Consider the following 24,928-nt stretch of genomic DNA (forward strand, 5'->3'; position numbering starts at 1 on the left):
CTCTCTTCCACTTCATACCATGTGCTCAATCATCCCATCTGGGAAGATCACAAATCACATTAGAAGTAAAAAAACCCAGAAATTACCTCAAACAAGGCCAGATTTCTGTCATAGTAATCACCTCCCTTCCCAGCTTCTGAACTGTTCAGAAAAGGACTGTTCTCCTTATGGTTGCCATGACCTACAAAGAAAAAAAAGCAGGTTTTGGTAAGTGCAGAAAGACAGACTTTGTAACCTTGACAAAAAACATAGGGAATAAATTTGTTTGGACAACTGAATCTGTTTCTTTTCAGTGTCTGAAGTTATGCAAAATTCTCAATATTGGAGGTGTTACTCTGGTATTAGAAATAGAAATAGAGTTATTTCTAATCCTCCATTTTCATAGAAAAAAAAATCACCTCAAAGAAAAATTTACAGGTACTCTCACAGCTATAACACTATCTGTGCCATTATTCTCTAACATTCCCTTTTAAAACCATCTCTTACATAGAACAGTGACAAGCAACAGGTCAATTCTCATGCACTTACAAATCACTACTAACACTAAGCGCAAATTTAGAGCAGCATGTTCAAACAGATAAAGTAGATTTAGTAACCCTGAGCATTCAAAGATTCTGTTATTACAATACAGGTAAAAATCGACCAAAGCCCTTCCCTCTCCCCCTTCTTTTTTTTGCTGTTGGTGTTTTGCTGTTGTTTGGGTTTTTACTATGACCACTAACCCTAGACATCAAACGTGCTCACTTCATGATGCCTTTACCCTTATTGCAGTTTGAACATTTAGACTGCATTCTTCAGACTCCTTTTATGCTTTTAAGTTAAAACCTAACATCAGGTATAGCAAAAGCAAAGCATTCACATATGCAATTAACAATGTTAAAAAAAAAAGTTACATCCAAGATCAGTGGAGCTGTTTGTAACAAGTAGTAGCTTACCAAAAAAAACCCCCAAAAACAAACAAAAAAACCCCCCAACTCACAAAACCAAAAACACATAAGGGCACTATAGTGTAAAATGACTCTGGAGGAGGAAAAAAAAAAAAAAAGGCAAGAAGTTGATTGCAGTATTCAGAAGTTCTCAGACCTATGACTCCCATTACACTCTGCTTGAAAAACAAAAATTCCTTTCTGTCGCCTGTAACTCTTCACTCCCTGCTCTTTCAGCCAATACAAACTAAAGAGATCTCCAAGAGTATCTCCTTAAAAAATGATTAATCCAAGGAATACTTTTTTTTTCCATTTACAAAAAAAAATTAAGCACTAAAGAAATTGAAAATTTTAAAAAAATTATTATCTCGAATGAAAATACTGGAAGTTAAAAGTAGTACTGTACACTGAATACGTAAAAAGCAAGATATTGAACAGCTGGATTTTTTGGTGCATATTTTCAGTGACTAAGGTAAACAACAAGGCTGCACTAAATTAATTTAACTGAAGTGAAAGTACCTCTCCAATTTGCAATCTGAATCAACTTCCAAAATGAACCTAACGGGCAAAGAGAAGACTCCTCCCCACACCCAGTGGTCAGCATATGCCACACTGTTACAAAAGTAATTGCTACAAGCAAAAAAATGATGAGAAAGTTCAGTACTACTCTTACTGACAGGAAGGGAACACACAGGGGAAGGAACACAACTTGCTGGAAATTGCTGACAAGTGTTTTGAACACAACTGTTGGAAAAACATTCTTCACAAGCAACAGAGGTCTTTTTAAGCTTCTGGAAGTAAACACTTAGCTGACCAAAAATATTTGCAGATAGCGGTCTACTGTGCTTGCGTGCCTGTCACTTTTCTCACAGCTCTGGCAACACCAACACGTTACTGAGCAGCTGCCTTGCACAAGTGGGCTCAGCTGATCTGCTGACCCCACCAACGTGCAAGAGATGTTCACATCGCTGCACGGTGTAGAATTTTGTGCACAACTAGAAAAACATCAGCAAGCTTAGCAACACAGCATCAAAATAGTTATCAACTTCAGCAAAGGTAAATATTTACTAAAAAGCCGCAAAAACTACTTGCTTGCTGTATTTGTTGGGTCTATATTGGCGGGAGACGCAGACAGGAGCGATTTTATTGCAGTATGTATTATAAGCCATGCCACGGTCCGTTCTGTCCTTCTGTGGTTGAAGTAAATTTGCGATTTTTGCTGAGGAAATGGAATTATTGGCCATACAGGTGTTACTCATTGAATTGGACACAGCTGCAAATGATAATGACAACATCAACAGAAATAGTGCCTACTGGATTCTTCAAGACTCTGGTCTATACCTTATCTTCTCATCATTGCACTTACCAAACACCGCCAAGTTAATGAGTAATTTTGTTTTGTTTTCTCATTTCCTATATACTAGCTCTGGTAACTGAATGTTTGGGGGGAAAAAAATCAGAGTGATTTTCTTTGTTGTTGTTTAAATCACTGAGTGATCTTGAAATCAGTTCTTTGCTGTCTTAGCTTTCCTTGCTCTTCCGTCAGCAACTTTACCTTACAGATGCAGCTTACCACTACCTCAAAAAAGTATAATGGGCATTCTTTTACTTGTAATGCTTACAGAAACTCTCATGCTTTTTATGTATAAAATCACACCGTTGTCAAGATAACTCGTATGTTCAATCTCAGATTTTTATATAAGATGAAAATTGTTCTGCTCCTTCAAAAAGCAAAGCCTCTCATTACCGGCATTGGTATAACCTACCCTTAGAGTTCAGAAAGGTTACTTTGTACCACCTCTGAGCCTGACAAAGACCAGTGACTTAAGATGAATCTTCATGTTAATTGGCATTATTTTTCATATGCATCTTCATTTTAACTGCAGTAAATTTTTCGCAATTGGTCTCTTCAGAAGCGTGCTCTCTCTCTTCCCCTCGCCTCCCCTCCCCCCTCCGACTTCCAACTCCTCTCCATTCTCCATTTGCTTCCTCAAGCATCACCCAGTTCCTTCCCATTAAGACTTTTCCTTGGTGAGCTTGCTCTATACATCTTCCCGCACACAGGAAGCCCACACAAAGCAAACTGCAATAGAAAAATCAGTACAACTAGTCATTGGAAAGAGAATATTGTTTTTGCAATTGCTAGGGCACGTTTTCTTCTCGATGGAAAGGAAGTTCAGGTAACAGAGAAATACAGCTGGCTTTTTACCACATTCACGGCACTAGCTCCATTATCCTGAAAGTCTATACAGATTGTTAATTATTGCGGACAATGCAAAAATAAAAAGTGAATTTTCAAACTGTATGATTCTACCGATCCAATGAAGCGCTGCATTAAATCCCCCTCAAGCACTGAACACTTTCAACAGGAAGCAAAGGAGCATAAGTTCATATTCAAGTTCTTTACAGTGATACCCTATTTTAACTTCACCAACATGTAGAACTGAGTGCTGCAGAGATGTGTGCTGATTCAAGAGGAGTACTACACTGCTAAGTTAAATACCGCTAATTAAATGATAGCCAAAACCACCTTCATCACAGCTGCACATTCGGTGCAATCTCCTTTTCAGACGCATCCTAAATCACATCATCAAAGTGTTCGTCTCATTTTCCCTCTTTCCATATTCTGTTTGCAATTTCATGAGTAAAAACTATGGCAGATGACCATTTCCTCCACAAATGTACTTTGATAAAACAGAATAAAAAGCATAGTATATAATACATACTGCAATAAAGGATTTGTCTAGTATATTCCATCTGCCAATGAGCAATACCAGCAGCTTCAAAGAGACTTACTTGCATGGGAAGAGCTTGTTTTCTCCATCAGTTTTGGAAGAGAGCGGAGGTGGCCTCGGAAAGCTACTCCGGGGAATTCTTGCCCCAGCTTCACACGAGGACAGTTTACATTCTGAAGCATGAAGTCTCCTGGGCAAGCACCATCTTGTGACATGCGTACAGTTTTCCACATTTTTAGTTATCAAGTCTTTGGTCTTGGACAGTAGCTATGTGGTGTTAGTTTTCCTCATGCAAGATTGTTTTGGAAGGAACATTTCTTAAAGAGCGAGCTATATACTCTGCAACAGAGAATAATTTATTTGCCTTAGTCCCTAATTAATCCCAATTTTTGAGACAGGCAAGCTATATTCCAAGTAGGTTAATGTTTCCTTTCCACTTGTTTCATTCTTCTCATTCTTTCATTCTTTGTTATCTTTCAATAATTAAGGCATTTTATTTCTGAGTGCTACCAGTTCTCTTCCAAACCAAAGAATTCTATTTGCGGCCACCACTACAATTATACAGTTGATCTAAACATCTCCACCACAGCTCCCTGAACATTTTAGAGCCCCCCTACTCAGGTATGGACACAGGTCTGTAGAACGAAGTTCATCATCGTGTGGATCACCTGAGTTCCATAAAATATCAAAGATGGTCCACGGTACAAAACCTAAAACTCTTAAGCATGCATACTCCCACACACGCAAACACACAAGCCCAGGAGACAGAATAAAAGCAATAAATGGATGTCCAAACTTTTGCCTAACTTTCATCTCATTGCCAAAAAAAAAGACTAAGGCAAAACTGTAGCAGATATTCTACTGACTGGTTTTATTTTGTTGTTCTCCAAAAAGTTTATGTTGTCTTTACTTTACAAGAAAAAAAGAAAAGAAAAAGAAAAAAAGATTAGTAACACAGAGGACAGTGTTCATGTCACTGCTTTCCTTCTGGAAGAATATTAGGCCAGAGAGACACAGTTCTGCTGCTTCAGCATGCCAAGTGCAAGTCTTTTGTGCAAGCCATTGTGTTTTCTTCAGTAACTTGAGGGATGAAAACCGGAATTTAGAGAGAATTACAAACAAAACACGTATATGAAAGTAACTATAAGAAAGAGAGATTAGTGAGGATAAATAAAAGCTGAACAATGAGGCACAGTGAGACTACTGGAAAGAAAGACCAGGAAGCTTCACAGTGATAAAGTCTGCTCAGCCAGACTACTAAGAGAATACTCATCCCTGTGAGAAGGTGGCAGGAATGGCTGCATGACTCAGCCTGTCCAGGTTTTATTCTCCTTTATTGTCAGTTTTTGAACTCCTTTAAAGAAAACCACCACTCCCCTACTTCATCATGTTCAGTTCAGTAAGTGGAAATTAGCGCATCTTACAACAACTTCAGATCTTTCCATTTGGACACGATTAACTCAGAGAGACGCCCACCTAGTTGTTAGGGAGGCTCTACCTAGCTGACGAGTTAGGGCATGCCGAAAGCCCAGACGGACACAGCACAGATAACAAGTGAAAAACAGAGTAATGCTAACTGAGCTGTGGTAAGGCTTAAAACATATTTAAAAAAAAAAAAAAAAAAGATTCCCAGGAGGGCTGAACTTTGATAACAAACTTACGCCGCTTGGCTTTCACAAGCATTTATGCCTGAGATAATTACACCAAGTTGGTGGGGTACCTACTCCATGCTAAGCCTCTCAAGAGGAACGCAGAGACCCTCAGACATGCTTGGCTAGCCAGGTATGCTGGACAAAGCTCCAGATATGGCTACAACCTGTGGCCATGGCATGTAGAGTTACCATCGTTCTCCCTGCCCGAAATATCAAGAGCTAAATCTTAACTGAGGGCCTAAATATCTTTAAAGAACTTTAGGGTGAACCAGAGCACAAATCGGAATTAGAAGTGAAATGCTAGGCTTGACAAAGAAATGCATTGGTTTATTTACCTCTCTGTAACTAACAAACAGCAGATATTTACTAGAAAACCAACTCAAAGGACAGCCCAACACTCCTCCCCTCAATGTAGTTGAATTTCTGGAGCAGCATACGGGTTACTACCTCACTTGTAATTGTGCCGTGCACGTACAGACTCCTCTGTGTACACCACAGTAAAAAAAAAAAACAAACCAAACTGTAATGAAATTGACTGTGTAGGAGCTAACACCACTTTTTTCTGTTATTCACACACTATTTTACAAGCATCACTGGCCACGAAGCCTGTGATAGCTAGGGACACACACTGAGCTATTTTCATGCACAGAGAACATTATTTACTCTTACTTTTTTACTATTAAAAAAAATTAAAATTGTACTTGTAATATTTCATCTACCAATAACACTGGAATCTAAGATTAGAAATTAGAGGTGATACCCAAGCAGTTGGCATGGGCTTCCTTTAAGCTAATTTCAGCAATCTAAACAGAGGCAGCTATATTCAACTAACCGTGTAGGCGCACCTTTTACTAAGGGATGGCTCAATTTGCTGATCCCTGCGGTGCCTCTCCTCCACACACATCTCGGCCTGCTGCAACTTACCTCTAAAGAGACTCTAACTTCAACAAAAACCTGATTTATGGATGGTTTAAGGTATGCAAAATTTATCCTACTTTGAAAGCTAGCCAGTTCTGTTCCAATTTATTTATGCTTTTCCAGATTTTCATGTGTCACGGTCTTCTGCAACTTTCTACGCAACTGGTAATTAGGGCAGAATTCAGTTTGATTTTTTTGACCACAAAAAACCAAAATAGGTTTGCTACATTTCCTGTTCTCACAAGACGAGAAGCAAATGACTACACCCAAGATAGGTATTCTATAGGGAGGAAAAAAAAAGTCAGAGGAACAACAGGATTGCTGCAAACAGAAATTCTTTTATGCAAGCAGAATATTTCTTCCTTGCATAATTGGGTAACTTTATTAGTCACAACATTATCTTTGAGGACACTTGTTCACAGCCTTAAGAGTAAAGTTTTAATAGAAAAAGCTGTCCATGTCCATTTTAACTACACTTTGGGGTTTTGGTTTGTTTGCCTCTACAAAAGAAACTGTTCTAACACAGTTCTTGAGAAAGCACTTTCCAGATGTTAACAACGATACTGCTTTCCCGAGCACTTGTATTGTGAGATAAAACTCCAAAAAGGCCGTGCTATGTTCAGATAGCATGCTTTCTCATTGCCACCAGCAGTAAAGTTTTGCAGAACTGAGCACTGCTGAAGAACAGAAAACCCTAAACGAGTTCCTTGGCCTTTTGCTAGTAGTTCCAAGAACGCTGGTATCTCCACACTTCAATGCAACAAAGCATTCAAGAGTATTGTTGAAGGGTATCAGCAGACTCTCAGGTTAAGATAACTTGAGAAACACGTAGATGACAATTTGATTTCAAATACATTCTAAATCGGCTTACATACTTTATTTATGTGGTTCCTCACATGTGGCTGGGCTAAACAAAACCCTTACCCTCAGAACTGTTATGAAACCTCTTTCTTGGTTCATTCAGGAGACTACAACAACTGATTTGATTACAAATGTATTTTTGCAGATATCATTATCCATAAATTTCATAAACAGAAATCAGATATTGATTCTTTTCTTAAATTACACTTTCAATTGCTTAGTAAAAATCCTTAGGCCAAAGTAGAGAACTTATTTAAAAATAATAAAAAAGACAGCCTATTAGAAATGTTTGTTTCTCCATGGACAACACACGGGTAGCCAGAAACAGGAAGCATTTCTGAAATGAAAATTCTGATTACCAACTCATTGATGGCAGCAGAACAGGCACCTGACATCACAAATCTGGCAATGACAAACACTTATTTTCACTTCAGCTACAAAGCAGTCCTTATTTTCCAAAGCACTTTTTTCATGCAAAAACAAAGTCATGATTTTGGATTTAATCTTCAGTTTTTTCAAAACTGAAAATGTGAACTGCGCTATTTTGCAGTAGCAGAAGATTGACAGTGACGTTCCAAGCTGAGAAAAAACAGTTCTTAAAATATTTCCAAAACTTTACTAAGATCTTAGGCTTGGGGTGGTTTAGGTGTTCAGTTGTTTGTGGGTTTTGGTGGTTTGTTTGTGGTGGGTTGGGTTGTTGGGTTGGTTTTGGTGGGGTTTTTTTTTGGGGGGGGTTGGAGGGTGTTTTTTTTTTTTAATTAGTAGTATTATATTTACATCAGAATTAGGAAAAACAGGAAATATAGCATTGCATCTGATGCAACTCATCCACACTGCACACTAGGTGTTGGTAATGAAATAACTAAATTTTGTTAATGCCAGTTCACTTTGAAGACCTTGGGCTACCAGGTCTTTTTCACTGAGGGTGGCAGGACGCATGAGCTGCAAATTCCAGGCTGACCCAGTATTTTATGGAAATAAAGGCTGAAGTTGCACTAGATAACAGCCCACGCAACAATAAGGCTATGTGAGAGGAGAGACACCTGGATAGCTTTTAGACAGCAAAGAGATCCTCTACGCTTGAAACTGGCTCAAACTATCAGCTCCACTGACACTGAACTCCCCCATGCCGCATCCAGACACACGCTTCCACCAGAAACTGCAGCTTAAAGGCCAAACTACCGGCATTCATGAGTATTTTAAGATCATAGTGTGTTCATTCATCATTTCAGACTAACACGTAACATTATGTACTTCACTGCTAGACTGACATTGTCATTAAAGTTTTGAGTTTTACTGAACTTAACCCGACTAGGAAAGGTGTACTACTTAAAATTAATTACACACTACACCACTGCATCACGTATATATTTATAATCAGCGACAGCTTTGGCATCTACAAAATTGACACAAAGCACAGGTTTGCCAAAAAGTAAATTAAAAAAGTCTATTGTTGATAATATATTAGTTCCCCCAAAACAGCTCAGTTTTAAAGGCTGCGCTTGTTTGTGTTCTACATAAAAGCAACAGCCAAAGCCTTCCCACAGAACACCCTATGCAACAGTTAGGCTGCACCAGAGCACAGAATTAAGTGTACAATTAAGCAGAGATCTTTGATTTATCCCTAGATAAACACGCGTGAAGTTATATCAGACTTCTACTGTACTTTGCAAAACTAGATTAGAGAACAGCTTTACCAATCAAGTTGACCAACACTGCACAACTCAAAGGATTTAATCCTGTGTTTCAGAAAGCACAATGATTTTATTCTTCAGTTAAGATACACCGATAGTTTCTGAACACTATAATCCTTTGTCGTTACTAATATCAATATGAAGTACTTACCCTTTAGCAATAGCTCTTTGCCATTTTCAGTAATTTGGTTTACCATTATTCTTCCTTCTGCTCTTAGTACATGCTTTAGTAAATGCCGCCTCTGTGAAGTCCTGAGGATCGGACAAATTTCATAGCATCATATTTCCAACATAACTTTTTTCTACCTCCTCTGACAAACTGGCTGCTGGCTGCAATGTTGAATGGGACTGATCTCTTTCAGAAAGCAAAAGGGTTTCTCACAGAAAGCTAAACTGACACAGATATAATCCTGCCATTCTAATCTCTTCAACACTTGAGAAAAATACACAAATGTCAGGATCTTACTGAAAATGCTATTTGTGAAATCCCGAACCAGCCACATTTAAGAGGCACATTGCCAGCTGTTTGCACACTTATTCATGAAAGCAAATGCCACAAATGTGCTGCTTGCCCAGTGTGAAATAAGACAGCGTTTAAAACCTGTTCATGCCAGGAAAAGTATAGCTCTGTGACGTTAGCCCTTCAGGCATTTCGGCTTTCAAGTGAAACCGGTGATGTATTTCTTTCCATCTTCAATACTTTTTACTATGATTACCAATTAATGGATGAATTGTATGCAAGACCACAAAGAAAAAGAAAACCAAACGCATCAGCACGATGAAATGGAGGTTTATATAAGATACATAAGTAAATACTAACGTAATGATTCTAAGCAGTTCCTAATTACTAGAACCCCCTCCCATTCTGCTCATTCGTAACGAGGTCCTCTGGATGGCACACACCACACTGAGACCTATCCAGTAGGTGAATGCCTATATAAATTAGATGCCAAGTCACTTCTGAAAAATTGGAATTAGGAACTCACATCACTTAGGAGCTTTCATAATGTAACTTGTCATTGCCAGCTGAAAAAAACACTATAAAAACAACCTTTGTACTTCACTGTAATCCACTTCAGAGGTTCTTTCATGTGGAACGACTCCAAATCATTTCTCACGACTATCCTCCCTGAAACTCCATCCCTTCACATGCATGAAGGCACCTCAGATACTCTGAGACGGGGTGTGCTGTATAGGGAGAAGCATTCTAGCATTTTCCCTGCCTCAGGAAAAGCCTCTGACCTTGCTGTAGAATGTTCTCATTTTCTCTGAGAGATAGCAACATACATCTCTATGAGACCAGCAAGCAGATTCCATGCGATACTCAATTCACCTCTCCCATACCAAGCACAGAAATCTTTTTCAGCCCCCTACCTGCTCAGCTGACCATGGCTGCACAGTAAGACGGGTGAGAGAACAACAAAATCCAAACTAAAAAAACAACAAAAAAAAAAACACACCAAAACAACCAACCCACAGCACACACCACAATTTCAGACAGAACTGCTCCCTTCTCCAGATCAACATGTGCCAAAGAAACAATTGTACAGGCACAATTGTGTGAGTGACAAGGAGATGGGAACAGCAACCATTAATTCAGTATTGCCGCCAGCTCAAAAAATTTCCTACAGGGAACAAGCAGAAATAGAGGAGATATGAGCCAGGCTGCTAAATATCTCCAGACATACAGAAAATAACAGAAAAAGGAGGTTTAATCACTTTGGAAATTTCAATGCATGTACATTCTATGTGTTACATACTACACAAAGTATATTAACAGACATCTACTATCCATTCCTAGAAAACAGTAAAAAGACATCTGTAATCACTTACAGCTTATTGTGAAGCCCTGAATGTTTTAACTGTATTCAGTTATCTCACACGGAAAGTGCTGAACATCAGATTTTTCTTACATTTGAGAAGTACTCTTGCATGTGAAAACAAAGTGTGTGAGAGATTTTTTTTTTTTAAGCTAAGGGGAGGGGGGGAAAGGGAAAAAAAAAAAAAAAAAAAAAAAAGAGAGAAAGACAAAACAGAACTAAGTTGTATCTGCTCCAAGGATGAAGAGCTGACCTTTCAGCATGAAGTACTAAAACCAGCCAAAACTCACTGTAACTCTTGTCATAATACTTAAAGAAAGTACAAGTCAGCATGAGACTTCCCCAGGCAAAGGAAGTCACTCCATCCCACCGAGCATTTTAGAGGGCAGAGAGCGCTCTGATATTGCACACGATAAGCAACAAACCACAGCATTTGTAAAATACATATATTCAAAGTCGTGTTTACGAAGAGCTCACAGGTCTTCCAAAATAGCAGAAAATATTTCAGTGTGCAACACACAGCACAGATCAAGACAAAGTCAGATACATGGAGAAGCCACAAGGGCTTTTATCATCATTTTACAAGAAGTTCATCGGTTTGCAAGAGGATCAAAGCAAAACTAGTACAGCACGCTAGATTACAGAAACTCTTCAAGGAGCAATAGGCAACATGAGATCACCTGCCTTCTGCTCCAACAGCGAGGAATTACATCAAGCAATGCAACAGAACCAAAGTCAGAAGAACCTCAGGGACATATAACAGTCAATTTGTTCCTGCTAAACATATGCTCCTACCACCAAGTACAGAATACAGTGTCTTGAAAGGGCAGAGGCAAAATACTGCAATTACTCTCCATGTGTTCCCTTGAGTTACAGCTTCAAAGCTCCCTGCATGTATGCTAAAAGACATCTTAACACAAAGCAGATAATCATCCCACTGTCTGGTCATAGAGTAACGGGACTTCCCAAACATAGCTCAGCTATACCTCCCTTCATGTTTGGCTGCAATGTCCCTGAAATTAATCCCTGCCATTACCACCACACTCTCTGGAACATACCGCCACATCAAAAGTGAATGGTTTGTGTCCACCTAGGCAAAGTAGCCAAGATATAAGCTAGATCCATGTGGGAACTGAATTGGGATAAGCCTGGCAAAGGTTGGCTTGTGATGCTCTAAAAACAGCTGTGCCCTGGGGATCATGCCCCAGTACAGGGTGCAGAACACAAATGCAAATCAAGGGAAAAGAAGGGGACATGCCAGGAGGAGACAGACAAGTGGTACTGCTGCTGAACACTTTGTATTGTGAAATCACAGACTGGACAGTGAAAACTTTAGCAGAAGAAAGCAGAAAACGTTTGGGAGCAATAGGTTCTTAAATCAGACCTGCAAGACTATTAAAGAACTTCTACCTTTGCCCTCTGCATCAGCTCTGGATACAAATATATACTATAGTAAGGAGTAGTAAAAGGGATGTGCATTCTATTATTTAGAAGTGTATCAAGAAGGCAAAGCTCCTGAATGCAAAGGTAGAAGGCGGAGGAGAAACACTGATGTGCTGTCCTCCATCAGAGACAGCAGCAGCTACACCATCTTCTTGAATTACTCTGAGTCCTGACTCCGATCTGACCTCCTACATGGAAATCCAAAAGTGGACTTTGCACACAGGAACTAAGCTCGGGGCTGCTCAGCTTGCAAGCAGAGACAGTGTCATAACAGAGAGTAGCACTGCTATAGATAATTTTATGAAAACCAATTATACTCCGGGGCATTAAAAAAAAAAAAAAAAAGTTATGCTGCAGCAATCAGCAATTTAAAGCGTGCAAGAGCAAGTCTCAACAAGTTTGCCCTCCTTAGGAGTTACTCTGAGCAAAAGGGCAGCTTCTAATGGCACACCATAAAAATCCCTTTTTCCCTTCGACGTGGAAGCGAAAGACAAAAGTTTGGATGGTCTACTAACTTGCTTCATAATAAAGAGGCATATGTTCCAAACCCCTCAGATAAGAAATTGCTGGCTACTGGTAGGAGATGAAAATGAAGGTTGGCAATTAGACTGCAGGAAAAAAAAAACCAATACATACAGGTTTGTTCAGGCATAATTAGCTTGAATCTATACATAGCAAAGCATCCCTCTGCCCTGAACACAGAGATATGCGCCACCTCTCCTGTCCCAGGATCTTGTTATACAACCTCTGCAATGGTTCCCTGCAAGCCAGCTTCCAACATCAGCTTATAGCTTTGATTCTAATTTCCAAAGTAATCAATGGATTGCATTCTAATTAAATCAGAGACCATATGTCAATCAATGAAAAAGTTGAGCTTCTAGGACAATGCAGGTCACTCGGGTGGAGCGGGGAGAAGGGGGTCAATTAAGCATTCTGGAATGAAGGGGACGGACCTGTGGGACAGCCTTCCAGGGGACGTTAGGCAAACCCAGAATCTGAATACCTTTGGAAATGCTGCTAAGCCATGCCCTAATCATATGAGCTTCCCAGTTTCCTGTCACATCACTGTGACCACCAATATGAGGGTGGGATGATGACTGTCCCCTCACCAGTACCAGCAGTCTCCTCCCTCACCCCCTGCCCCAGCTGCCCAGCCCAAGCTGGCACCAGCCTCTCATCTTCTGCTCAGCAAAATGCCATTTCATTTACATTTTGGACAAGTCTTAGGCTGCTTCCAGTCAGCAAAGCATAACTAACTTGGCAAAACTGCCAACTTCTGAACCTTCCCCATTCATCCATAAGCTAAAGCTCCTTTTGGGCAATAAGCACTCTCTTCTGCAGATTGAACTTCACCTCTCTGTCCTACGGAGCAGAAGGAAGATCAGAAGATGATTAAGAAAAAAAATCCACCAAGCACCTTGAACGGTACTAACAACTGTGAACAAAATTATTCCCGGAACTGTTCTAACCTATACCTCTGTTGCTCAGACATGAATTAAGACTGCTGGAAAGCAAACAGTCTTCTTCTCCAGGCCAAACCTAATACCTACCACAAAATCTAAAGCCCTATTACGTGACCTATCAGGAAAAATTGCTACTCCTTTAACTTCTTTTTATGGTTCAGAAGTGAAAGCATGAGACTTGTGAAACTGTGTAAACTAAGAGTCGCTGAGGACAAACAGGCAGTAGACAGCCTACAAAATAACCTGCGGATAAGGGTGCGGAGAATGGCAGAAGAAAGGGGACCTGTGCTACACAACAGTATACAAAATGCTATCATATCCAAAACCTGGAGAAGTTTACTCCACATGCATTCTAAAAGCTGTATTTTTCCTGGTCACGTAGACTTTTCATAATTAAAGACAGAACACATTAAATGTATGTCAATTATTTGCTTTCATTAAAAGACTAGTATTTTTGTGTGTATGGTATTTCGTTATTTTGCTTGCTTAAAAAGAAGATGTTGTTTGCTTAGCAGCCACTGTGAAAGATGCACAGTTCTCCATGCATGACAAAATCCAAGTATACTGAAAGAAATCATCCAAAGCAGCTCAACTGAAAGAACAAGAACAGTACTACTCATTGCTAAGGGATCACTTGGCATCATTTAAACAGATGCCTATTGAAAAATAATAATTAAGAGGGTTTATTACTAAATCAATCAATCAAACAAAAAACCCCTGAAACTTTCTTATTTGTGAAAATAAAACTCAGCTTAATACAATTAAGAGATTCAAAACGTGCAATTCAAAGGTTACTGAATGGAAACATCCCTAAAACGTAATTCCAATAGGCTTTAGACCATGTCTTAAAGTGGTACATATTTTTTTTTCCTCTGTAGCTCAGGTCACAAATCAAAGTATTTAAAGCAAAACCTTGAACCATCAGGTTGAAGACACAAACCCTTGGGTCAAATAAATCTTGTTCCCACATACTGGTGATAACAGCAATTTCTCTGTAATATAGATCAGCCTGTACATTAAATTATTTGTTACATCACAGTCAAGAAGAGGTGTAAACCTTTAACTTGGTCTTGGAAGGGGAAGCTCACCAAATGCAGCTTTTCCCTCCCTGTGGCACTGGGTGTCACCCATTCTGTTACACACTTAAAGCAGTGATCACTAAGTGTTAACTTCCTCAGTGGTGGTGGTTCTTTAACTTCAGCTAGTGGCATTTACTATTTGGCTACATTTCCTGGTCAATGAGGCTGCAAAGGACCTTAATCTCGATTCTACATAGAACTTTAGAGCAAAAGGCAGATTTAAACTTCACATTTAAGAGCATGCAAAAATATATTCTTTAATTTTGTTGCAGTGGGGAATAGAATGGAAATGTCACCGTTTTCTTTAAGGAAGTGAAACACTGAAAAAATTTGTAAGGGAAATTGAATAACACACACCGAGACCAATTTTATACATGAGAGAGATACGTACTACAAACACTGTAAGAAATCCCAAAATTTATTTGAATTTCTTTAGAAAAGTGCAGAGATTGAATAAAAGGTATAGCTTCGGCATATAAAAAAAACCCCAAATTTAGTCTCAAATCAGGTTTGAAATGGGCGCTTAGCAAACCAAAACGAGAGCATTTGCAGGTAGAGTTAGATGGAAAATCCATGTCTTTTCATGTGCATTTGCTTAGTCTTCTATATGCAGGTGTTCTCAGAAGCACAAAACCTCAGCAGCTACAAAAGACCAACAAAGGGTTGTTTGGAAATTTTTTTTCTTATCTTCTCTCAGATTATTTTTTTTTTTTTTTGCAACATACACACACACACACATACAGTTACAGAAGCTGCTTTCAGATCACTTAGACCTATCACAAAGATCCTTCCCAGAGCTTTCCCAAATGACTGAAATGCCAGAGAACCCACAAAAAGGCCCATGTTTTTCTATATTTAGCCAAGTCTCCTGGCCGCCAGCAGTTGGCACCCAGATCCCCTTGGTACTGGACAGCTGCAGCCTCTCCAGCTCTGCCTGTATCACCACACAAATCAGAAGAGGTGTGAGAGACATGCTTAGCAAAAGTCACAGTTCATGCAGTAACATGAACTTTTTTCTTTTCCTAGGCAAGCTTTTTAATAGATGAATTAAACCTTATGACACTCCATGCTGCTATAAGAAATTTGAGGTATTCACCATGGGCTGCACTTAAAATGAGCTTCTCTGAGAAATTCCTTTGCTTACAAGCTATAAAGAAAGTATATATTGCCTGCTTCACCCACCCAAGTGTTGTAAACAGCCAACTGTCTCACAGAACACTTCTCCACTCTCATTTTTCACATACCCCACTCTTATCTTTCCTTATCTGAAAGCAAGAGCCCACTTATCTATGCACCTGTATTGCTGAGAAAAGTAGTGCGGAGTTCAGCACCGCTCTCAGTGCTGTGCTAGCTGCTGACTGCACTAACAGAAAAAAGAAAAAACAATACAGGACTTCACACTGATGATGCTACTGTTAAGACCCCTTTCAGGATCTGCATCTGAAATGATAAAAAAATTGCTGTGTATCCTACAAGTATCCCTTATAGGACTGGGATGAATATTGACATATTTAGCACTGACAGGACACCTTTAATATCTCAAATTCACCCATTAAACTTAACAGAGAGGGAAAACAGATGCCAAGCTTAGCAGAACACAAAACGCCCTCCTTCCTCATCAAAATGCAACCAAACTGAAGAAGGTACAGTCTCCAAACCATTTTCAGCAAGACAATAGTAAACAAATCAAAGAAAAGCCAGTTCACTGACATCTGCACATTTCTATTCTCGGGTTACCTTCTTTCCTCCCAAACAAATCAGAGCTGCTGTTTCAACTTCTCCCCAGGCTCCCTCCTCCGTGACTTCTTTCTGCAATCTTAAGGCAGTATTAAAGCTGCTGAAGATGCACATGCTACAGAGGTTCCGCAAAAATATCCTCCTATGACCACTTTAACTGCCATTTACCCACATGGCTGCTAGCAGAAGTTCTTGAATTTAAGATAACCTAAAATGTGTTTGCACATATTTTTCTGTCACTACTATTTAGATGTAGTACCTGATTCATCACATCACTAATTTTATCTTATCTCTGGACTTTGCCAAAACACATACGTATACAAATTAAGCCCTTTGAAAAGGAATTTTTGAATGGTTTGTACATCCCCACTGAAAGTATCTTCAGACATATTTTATGTGAGCTTTATTTCAAGTCTTGCAAAAGGCTTAAAACCTTTACTAGTAAGTTGCCACATATTAAAAAGCAGTGAAATGGGAAGAAACCTAAGGTATAAGCACACTGCTACCACACCAGAACTTTCTTCACCCATCTTCTCGAAAACAGCTTACTGCAAATGACCAGCACAACCTGTTGCTGCACAAGGGCACTGTACATACTGATGTAGACTGTAAGCGTGAGGAAAAGGTCTCAAGTTTACTTAGAAAACTCTGGGCTGAAAGGAAGCCATGTGATAACTGGAACATAAGCAGAGCAATTCATTGGCAAAACCCAAGGGTGGCAGCTGACCAAAGCTGGTTAGTGACACCAAGCTGATTAGTGTCTCATTTCCACAAACAAAAGTCACAGGAAAATAAATAACTTCCCACAGGACACATGACATGGCTGCGCTTGGGTTAACAGGGTGCACAATCACTGTGGAGCTGAGATTCCTATTAAAGCAAAGCTTATTTAGTTTTTTTAAACACTATTCAGGCCCCACTGTCCCTCTTCCTACCCTCTGTACCCAACTTAATGTGCTGGCATTATTTCAAAGACTGAAGGGATGCCAAACTCACATTTCTCATCCCTGCCGATCCATAAAGCAGGGCTCACATGTTTATCATAGGATCACAGAATAATTCTTTGTACTCCTTTTGCTAAATGAAAGATGTCAAAATCTATTACAAGCAGTGGTAGTTGGTGGAACATGCTTAGAAAAAGAATAAAAAGGCTGATTTTATTCACAAGTAAGCACTGGAGCTGTCTGGGAAGGCTAAATTATTGCACACTGACTAATGTCTTCTTATGGAAATGGTTGACAAGAAATTCTATTGCAGAATGGCTCCACATCTGTAGCGTTTAGGTAACACCGTATCACTTGACATCCTAAAGAGAGCAAAATTCAGAAAAAAAAAAAAAAAACATTCAAAACCAAGGCTATGACAAATAAAGGTTGGAGCAAAAAGGGCAGAGTGAAACCAGGATCCGTCAGAATCATAAGCAACAGCCTAAGAGATTGCGCAAGGAGTACTGAACAATAAAGTAACTGCTTCACACGCTGTTACACACCCGCTATGAACAGTTACATTACCATGACAGACCATCACGAAGGGCCATATGATTAACCCATCTCTGATCAATCCAAAGAAGTCTTTAAATAAGGTTCTGAATAGCAAGCTGATAAAACAAAACCTTGCGTGGAGAAGATTCATCAGAACAATCACAACTAACTCCTCGTCCCGACTGCAGTGGCGCTACTTGATCGCACAGAAAGACTGGACAATTGGCATTGCTCAGGCAGCTCTGTGTGCATTCACGTACCGCCAATACGAACCGCGTGCCCCGTGCTAGGGCCACAACGTAAAACTCTGGAATTGCATACTCAAGTCACAGTTTACCTTGGCTGGAACCAGGGGCATCACCAACACCAACAAATCCCTCCACGAACCCCACAACCAGCAGCTCCAGAAGGCTCTGGAGGGTCACTCTCCTCCCTCTGGTCCACAGCGCTGCTCCAGCCAGTGCTAAACAGCTGTGAGATACTTCTGTGGTCAACAGGAGCTTCGACCCCCCTCACTATGTCACGTTATCAATGCTCCCCCAGTACAAGAGGCTGTGGTACTCTGCACAGGATGTAGAACAAAGCACCGAAACCCAAAGGAATAACACAAGGGAGTTCAGATTCCCCTCTACAGAGCCATGAACCCAAAAAACCTAGGAAGAGACAGAAAAGGCTGCAGGGAAGAAGAACATGCTTGTCAGTACAAGTAGGCAAGACAACATATCTTTATACGTACACCCTGAGGATATGAAACAACGCTTAATTACTGTGAAAGTAAATTAAAAAATAGAAGGCAGCTACAGTTCAAACTGAAACAGAACTAACTACCATATATTAATAAAGATGTTACTAGATATTTATCAGTTTGTTTAAAATAAAGAGACTCAGCTAACTTCCAGCAGCGTGGTTCCATGCTGCAGTTGGAATAGCAGCACTTAGGAGATCACGGCTTGCTAGCTGCTGATAAGACTGTGAGACAGGGAGCCAAGTATCTTGCAGCGTGTTGTTTGCAAACATCCTACAGACAGTCTGATATCCAAATGACAGGCGGTTTGAACTGACCTTCCCTTATCCGCCACAGCAGTGGCTTCCACAAAGTCACACTTACCAAGCCACGGCCAAGGCTAGCTAGTGGAGAAAGTACTCCACCAGGTCTCCGCCTCAACCTGCTGAGATGGGTGAAAAACACCTGTTACTTTCATACGCAGGAACTGCATGTTCAGTAACCCAAGAATAAAACAGACCTTTTTTGACAAAATGAAGTCAAAGCCCTGCACAGCCTTTAGGGCTAGAGCTCACCTTGTCTGTGACAACACACAAGTTGGGAAAAGCACCCACCTTTCCTCATTCCAAAATGCCCATGCTAGAAAAGAACCAACACAATGGACATTAGGCCTATGTAAGCTACTTGGTGTATGAAATTTAAAATTTGTTTGAAAACAATGCAAAGAAAGAAAGGGAAAAAAAGAGAAAGAAAAAGAATGGCGCATATTGGAGACCGAGACACAGATTTGCAGAGAACTGAACAAGGTGACGAGGCAGGAATTGGACCTTGATCTCATGACAGTCGAACATCACTCAGCAAAATAAGCCTGCTCGCTTCCTTAAGCACAGGCCTGAGCAGCGCAGGCTCCCTTCAGGGATTACTGTGCGCTGAATAACATTCACACTCTTGAAAAGTTTGACTGCACAGGCAGGGAAGAACAGGTCAGGTGTTTACTGATTTTTCTTTTGTTGCCTAAAGTCACACATGATTCACAGAGGGTAAGTCAAATCCACCAGCTGAGCCCGTGGGAAGGTCTTCCTGAAGAGGTTACAGGGCTAAACGTAATAACCAAGGCAGAAAAAAGAAACAGATCCCACAAAGAGCTAAACCAGCCTTTTTACCAGAACTGCTCTACTCTCCAGATGTAAGCAGCCTTCGGTTTTACCCTAAAAAGACTTGCCGTATTTAAACTGATTTATACCTAAAAGTCACAGCCGCACACCAAGACAGGCTGAGCACCATACGAGCTGCCTAATGAAAGGACGTACTTCTCACCACCCAAAATCCCCTCCTACTTACGTGCTCCTCTTCTGTAAGCGGAATGTATTAGCGGCGCACACAAAGCAGCTCCGCCGAGCCGGGGCAGCTGTGCGAGCCACAGCCAGCCCAGCACGCTGCGGTGCGCCGGGGCCGGCGAGAGGCAGCGGGCCCCGGCTGGGCAGGCGCGTTGGGAATGACATAAGCAAGAAAAGCAGTCACCTGAGATTCGGCTCATTCAACCGAATTCTGTCACCCGTCCGTGCGGGCTGAGGAGCGCTGGAGACGTTTGAGCGTATCTCCGCGGGCTCTTATCGCCTCTGATGACTGCAGCCTGCGGGAGCCGCGATAACAGCCGGCCCTGGGCTACGGCTACCAACAAGTGGAGGGGCATCCCCGGGGCGGGTCCCGGCCCGGCGGGGGCCACCCCAGCCACCGCACCCCGAGCCCACCCGCCGCCCGGCCCGGGCTGGCTGACGGCCGGCGGCGACGCTCCTCCGCCGGGCCGAGCTCCCCCGCGGGCCGCGCCACGGCGGCGTCCCGGCCCTGGCAACGAGCGGGGCCGCCGCCCGCCCCGGCGGAGCCCGCGGAGGGTGCTGGGGGGCTGCTCCTCCGGGCGCGGCGCCCCTCGCCGCCCCTCGCCTTTGTGTGCGGTAGCGATGCGGAGCGGAGGAAGGCAGGCTCGCCCCCGACCCCTCGCCCCGGGAGCGGCCGGCACCGTCGCCCCCCCGCCCCGGCCATGCCCCGCTCACCGTCGGAGCTGACGGTGTCGTAGGAGTCGCCGGTGGCGGGCGCCGCGGCCGGCTCCCGGTAGTCCACCCAGCTGAGCCCTTCTACGCTGTCGTACTCGGCGCGGTGCTTGTCCTCCACCGGCACCACGGTGAAGTGCGGCATGGCTGGCGGGGCGGCGAGGGCTCCCCGCGGCACCGCAGCGAGGCAGGCGGGACGCGGCGCGGAGCCGGCGGCGCATTCCTGCCCCGTGCGGTCACTTCCTCTCAGGAAACCGCGCTCCTCAACTCCACCCATTCCCCCTCCGAGCCGCCGGGGCGGCGAGGCGGAGCGGCGGCTGCCGCCCCCGAGCCGCCGGGCGGACGGGCAAGGCCGGGGCGGCCCCGCAGCGAGGACCGGGCGCGGGGGAGGGGGTCGCTCCGCCGGGCGGCCGCGCTCAGCAGCGGGGGCGCGGAGGAGGGGCCGGAGGCGGCGAGGCGGCGCGGGGAAGGGGGAGCCTTCCTCCCGCAGTCATCGTGACGGGCGCCGGGCCCGGGGGCGGCGGGAGCCGCGGCGCGCCGGGAGCGGGGCGGGGAGGGGCGGGCCCCCTCGGCGCCCTCCGCCCGCGGCCCTCCCTTGCCGGCGCTGCCGGGCCGCCTCGGGGCGGAAATTTCGCTCCGCCGTGCCCCGGGCCGCCTCCAGCACGCACCACACACCCCCCCCGCCGCCATTTGCTGGGCAGCGGCGGCGCGGGGAGGGCGGTGCCGCGCCCAGCCCGGGGGGGCGCCTGCGGACGACCACGGCGCCGGGGCCGGGCGGGGCGGCGGCTCCGCTGGCGGGGGCCGGGCGGCGCGGGGAGAACGGCGGCGAGCGAGGCGCGGGCGGAGGAACCGGGAGCCCTGCGGGGCTTTGAGGGAGCAAAGACACCATTAAAAAACAACAATAAATCTTGGGGCTCCCCTGGACCGTGGAAGGGCGGCGCTCGGCGGGGCAGCGCCGCCCTCCGCCAGCCGCTGTGCTGCGCTGCACGCTCGGTCCCGACGCGCAGCGGTCCCCGCTCTCCGCCCGAGTAGCGGCAGCGGGGGGGCTCCCCTGGCGAGGGGGCGAGCCCCAGGGAAAGGGGGAGCGTGGGGTAAAACGCTGCACCGGGGAAACTGGAGCGCCGGCTGGAGCAGGGGATATCTCCAGCCACACGCAAAGCAGCCAGTTGCTAAGGCAGCGGGCTGGCCGGGCCGGGCGCGCTGGCCCTGATGCTCCGCCAGCGGGCTGGCAGCCGGGCGCGCACCGTTGTGCTCCCCCCCCCGCCCTTCATAACGGGGGCAGCGGGGGGCGCCCCCCCCCCTCCCTGCAGCGGGGTGGGCGCCTGGGTGGCGGCGGGGGCCACCAGCCCAGCCGCTTCATCTTTTGGCCCGGGGGGAGCGAAATGCAATTTCGCGTTTCAAAAAGCTGGCGCCAGCGATGGGTATCTTGGCTGCGTTTCATCCACAGCAGCCTTCACAGGGAGTTTAATTATGAATTAATAGTTGATAACGCAATTGATGGCCTGTGTTGTTTGAAAGCTAGCCTTGAAAATAAAGGATCCCTTTTAACGCGTTCTGTAGCTGTCTGAAAAAAGCTCTAGGGAGCGGTGTGTGCATTTTACCTATGGAATTATCAGCTCAAACTAGTTTTGCAGATTATTGACTGCAATACCCCTTAATCAAGAAATCAGTGTACGTTGACGGGTCAGTCTGGCACTGATGTAAGTTTTGCCTTCAGATTGCACAGGGGTCTGTGGGAGGCTTAGAGCAGAGGAGGAGGATAAGACTAGACATTTCCCACGGTCAGAAGAACCTTATCCCTAGCTTTCTCAATCTGGCCTGCCTTTTTGACAAAGCAATCCCCAGGCCGCTGAAAGAAAGAAATTGTGTAAGGAGCAGAAGAGAGACAAATGAGGGAGAATGGTTCGTTCACAAGAACTGAGTAGTAAGTCTGCTTTTAAGTAGCTGGGGTTTGAAATAAACAAGAAAGATCCATGCTGTGGTGTGAGTGCTGATAAGGGCATACGGGTCTCTCAGTTCACTAAACACAAACTTGCTAGTAGACCACCCCTGGGGAAAGCCAGAGCAATGACACCTGTTAGTATTGATCAGGCAGGTGGAAAGGCTTCTAAGACTCCTGTGCTTTCATATAACCTACATTTTACTTTATATCTTTGTTCTGTTAAGGAAAACAACAATAATCTTCATGTGGCCATGTACATTTCAGTAACAGCTGCATCAGTTTTGGAGGAGATAAAAAAAACCCCAGGTTTTCCTCCATTCAGAACTCATGGTATCTTGAAGACCTAGGGTGAGATTATTTTTTTTCCCCACAGTAACCCTAAAATGAGCATATTTGGAAATACAATCTCAATGAGGTCTGTAAAGTTTTACTAGCAATTTCTGTGGGCAAATTAGGCCAATTTTGATAATCTAGAAAGCATTTCTGTTAATGTTCTGACATGAGTTCTGACAGGCTGGAAACATCCCAGTGCACCACTTAGTCCACTGTCTAATATCTTCAATATTTTTTTCCCCAGAGGAAAGTGGAACAGTTGCCCAAAAAGTAGCATTTTCTGTTTAACCCTTTTTTGCTGAGTTATGTTTCATTAGTGTTCACAGTAAGTATGACCTAATAAGCTAGAGTCTACCAGGAAAATGGGAAGATTGAGTAACAGGTGGCAAAGAATTTTACATAGAAAAAGGGCAAGGTGATAACTCACCATTGAGCAAGTTAGTTCATGCTTAGTCTTCTGTCTTCTTTCCCGCTTTCCACTTTATAAAGCTTTTGAGTGAAACTGTCTGGTCTAAGTAACCTGTCCTAGAAAAAGGAGATGGGAATTGAAATGAGTCTCAAGAGTTAATGTTTTTGGAGTCATGCTTATTCAGGATGAAGAATTAAACCGGGTACTTCCTTCTCATCTTGCCAGAGCAGCTTTCAAAAGCAAGGAGCTGTCTTTAGGCACCAAAAAATGCATCTATGCCGCCACAAAACAATGGCACTGAAATTGTATGGCATGAGGGGAAAAAAAAAATCAAGCTCATGCATGTATACCAGCAACTCCTCTCTCTGGAATGGAAACTATATCCAAGTGTCTTAGGAGAGAATTTAGCCCTAGGAAACTATTCAGGTTTATTGAAGCAAAAATATTTCTTTTGTCTGAAGACTGGTTCTTTACAGACTTGGAGAAAACCCATATTTACAGATAAGACGTTATCTACCCATATGAACTTTGTTGTTTAGCATCTGGTTTGTAAGAGAACTGAAATTTCAGCCTGGGTGACTGACTTTTTTGTTTGTTTGTTTTCCCCCTGAGTACGAATACTGATTTGTTACATCTGAAGGTATGAGTGGCCATGGTAAGTTTAAAAGCTGTCTGATATGAATATGAGGCTGCAATGAAACCAGATGATTTATAATACTACAGCATTTACCTGAGACAACACCACTACCTCTCATTAAGTAATGGGGATGTCCTTTTTCTACAAATTTCTACAAAAATTACCTTTTTCTACAAATTTATACAAAAAAATACCTGTTTTCTACAAATCTAAATGGAATTCAGGATTATGGTTTCGTTAGGGTACAGACTGGTCAGTGAAAGAGCAGAGAAAATAATACTAATTGCTTTTTTTTCCCCCTCCTGTCTATACACCAGACAGCCCACCCCCAGCAGAGAAAAACTGAACTGCTAAGAAAGTCTTGTGGTTTCACTGCGAAAAACACTGAGACCAGCTTAGAAAATCAAGGCTTATTAGATAAGAAAAGGCCTAAATTTTTGGTACTCTAATGTATGTTAAGAGCATCAGTGAAATCAGCAACCTAACAATCAGCAAATCCATGGTCTCCCCTCTGATACACGATCAGGAACTGCTTTCTAAATCGTTTATTACCTAGAAATCATATAAGCAAAGACCCAGTTCAGTTCTTAACTAGTAAGCCACTGTGTATTTGTGAACTGCCTTAAGTAGGTATAAGCTTCCAGGGTCAGTACGCTTCCAGAGTAAACAACTATGCCAGAAGGAAAAGGTTCTATGAGAAACTCTGAGTCTTCTAGAAGGGTAATTTGGTAAACTGCTGAAGAGTTTAAATTAACTTAAATCTGCAGGGCAGGCAAGCAAGGTCAAGTTTGCCTTGAACACTTCTTTTTACAGGTGACACCGCTCAAATATTAAAAAAATAGCAGCTTGGCTTTTACAGCCTGACTGCACGCTGCATTGGCTGTTACAGAAACAGACTTGACTTACTTGTGCAAGGTGTTTCAGGCTTTCCCTGGCAGACAGCAATTCACAGGTTCTCGTGTGGTGTGCATACAGTCATCCTAGGAGAAAGTAAACATAGAATTAATATTAGTATCACGGAGTGCT

General features: G+C 43.1%; 2 protein-coding genes across 29 annotated transcripts in view; both read right to left on the reverse strand.

Moving 5' to 3' along the window:
• The window catches only part of SLC12A4 (solute carrier family 12 member 4), a 52,635-nt gene extending 29,263 nt beyond the window's left edge, over nucleotides 1–23,372 (reverse strand). For 3 of the 11 annotated variants that reach the window (XR_005831171.1, XM_040615760.1, XM_040615758.1), the window contains exons 1-2: nucleotides 20,585–20,873; nucleotides 87–181 (exon numbers count right to left, since the gene is read on the reverse strand). Coding sequence is in view for 10 of the 11 variants with exons in the window: in XM_040615760.1 (XP_040471694.1) it covers nucleotides 87–181; nucleotides 20,585–20,858 (369 nt within the window). In the remaining variant the exon portion in view is untranslated. The other 8 variants (XM_040615765.1, XM_040615761.1, XM_040615766.1 and 5 more) reach the window with 7 other exon arrangements.
• LOC121098114 (dipeptidase 2-like) overlaps nucleotides 15,000–24,928 on the reverse strand; it is a 41,657-nt gene continuing 31,728 nt past the window's right edge. For 17 of the 18 annotated variants that reach the window (XM_040615785.1, XM_040615779.1, XM_040615787.1 and 14 more), the window contains 5 exons: nucleotides 24,809–24,882; nucleotides 23,284–23,381; nucleotides 18,147–18,482; nucleotides 16,329–17,634; nucleotides 15,000–15,233 (listed from right to left, as the gene is read on the reverse strand). The gene's annotated coding sequence lies outside the window, so the exon portion shown is untranslated. The remainder of the gene's footprint in view (nucleotides 15,234–16,328; nucleotides 17,635–18,146; nucleotides 18,483–23,283; nucleotides 23,382–24,808; nucleotides 24,883–24,928) is intronic. The other variant, XM_040615773.1, reaches the window with a different exon arrangement.

The sequence above is a fragment of the Falco naumanni genome, chromosome 15, assembly GCF_017639655.2.
Source record: "Falco naumanni isolate bFalNau1 chromosome 15, bFalNau1.pat, whole genome shotgun sequence".
Classification (NCBI taxonomy): Eukaryota; Metazoa; Chordata; class Aves; order Falconiformes; family Falconidae; genus Falco; species Falco naumanni.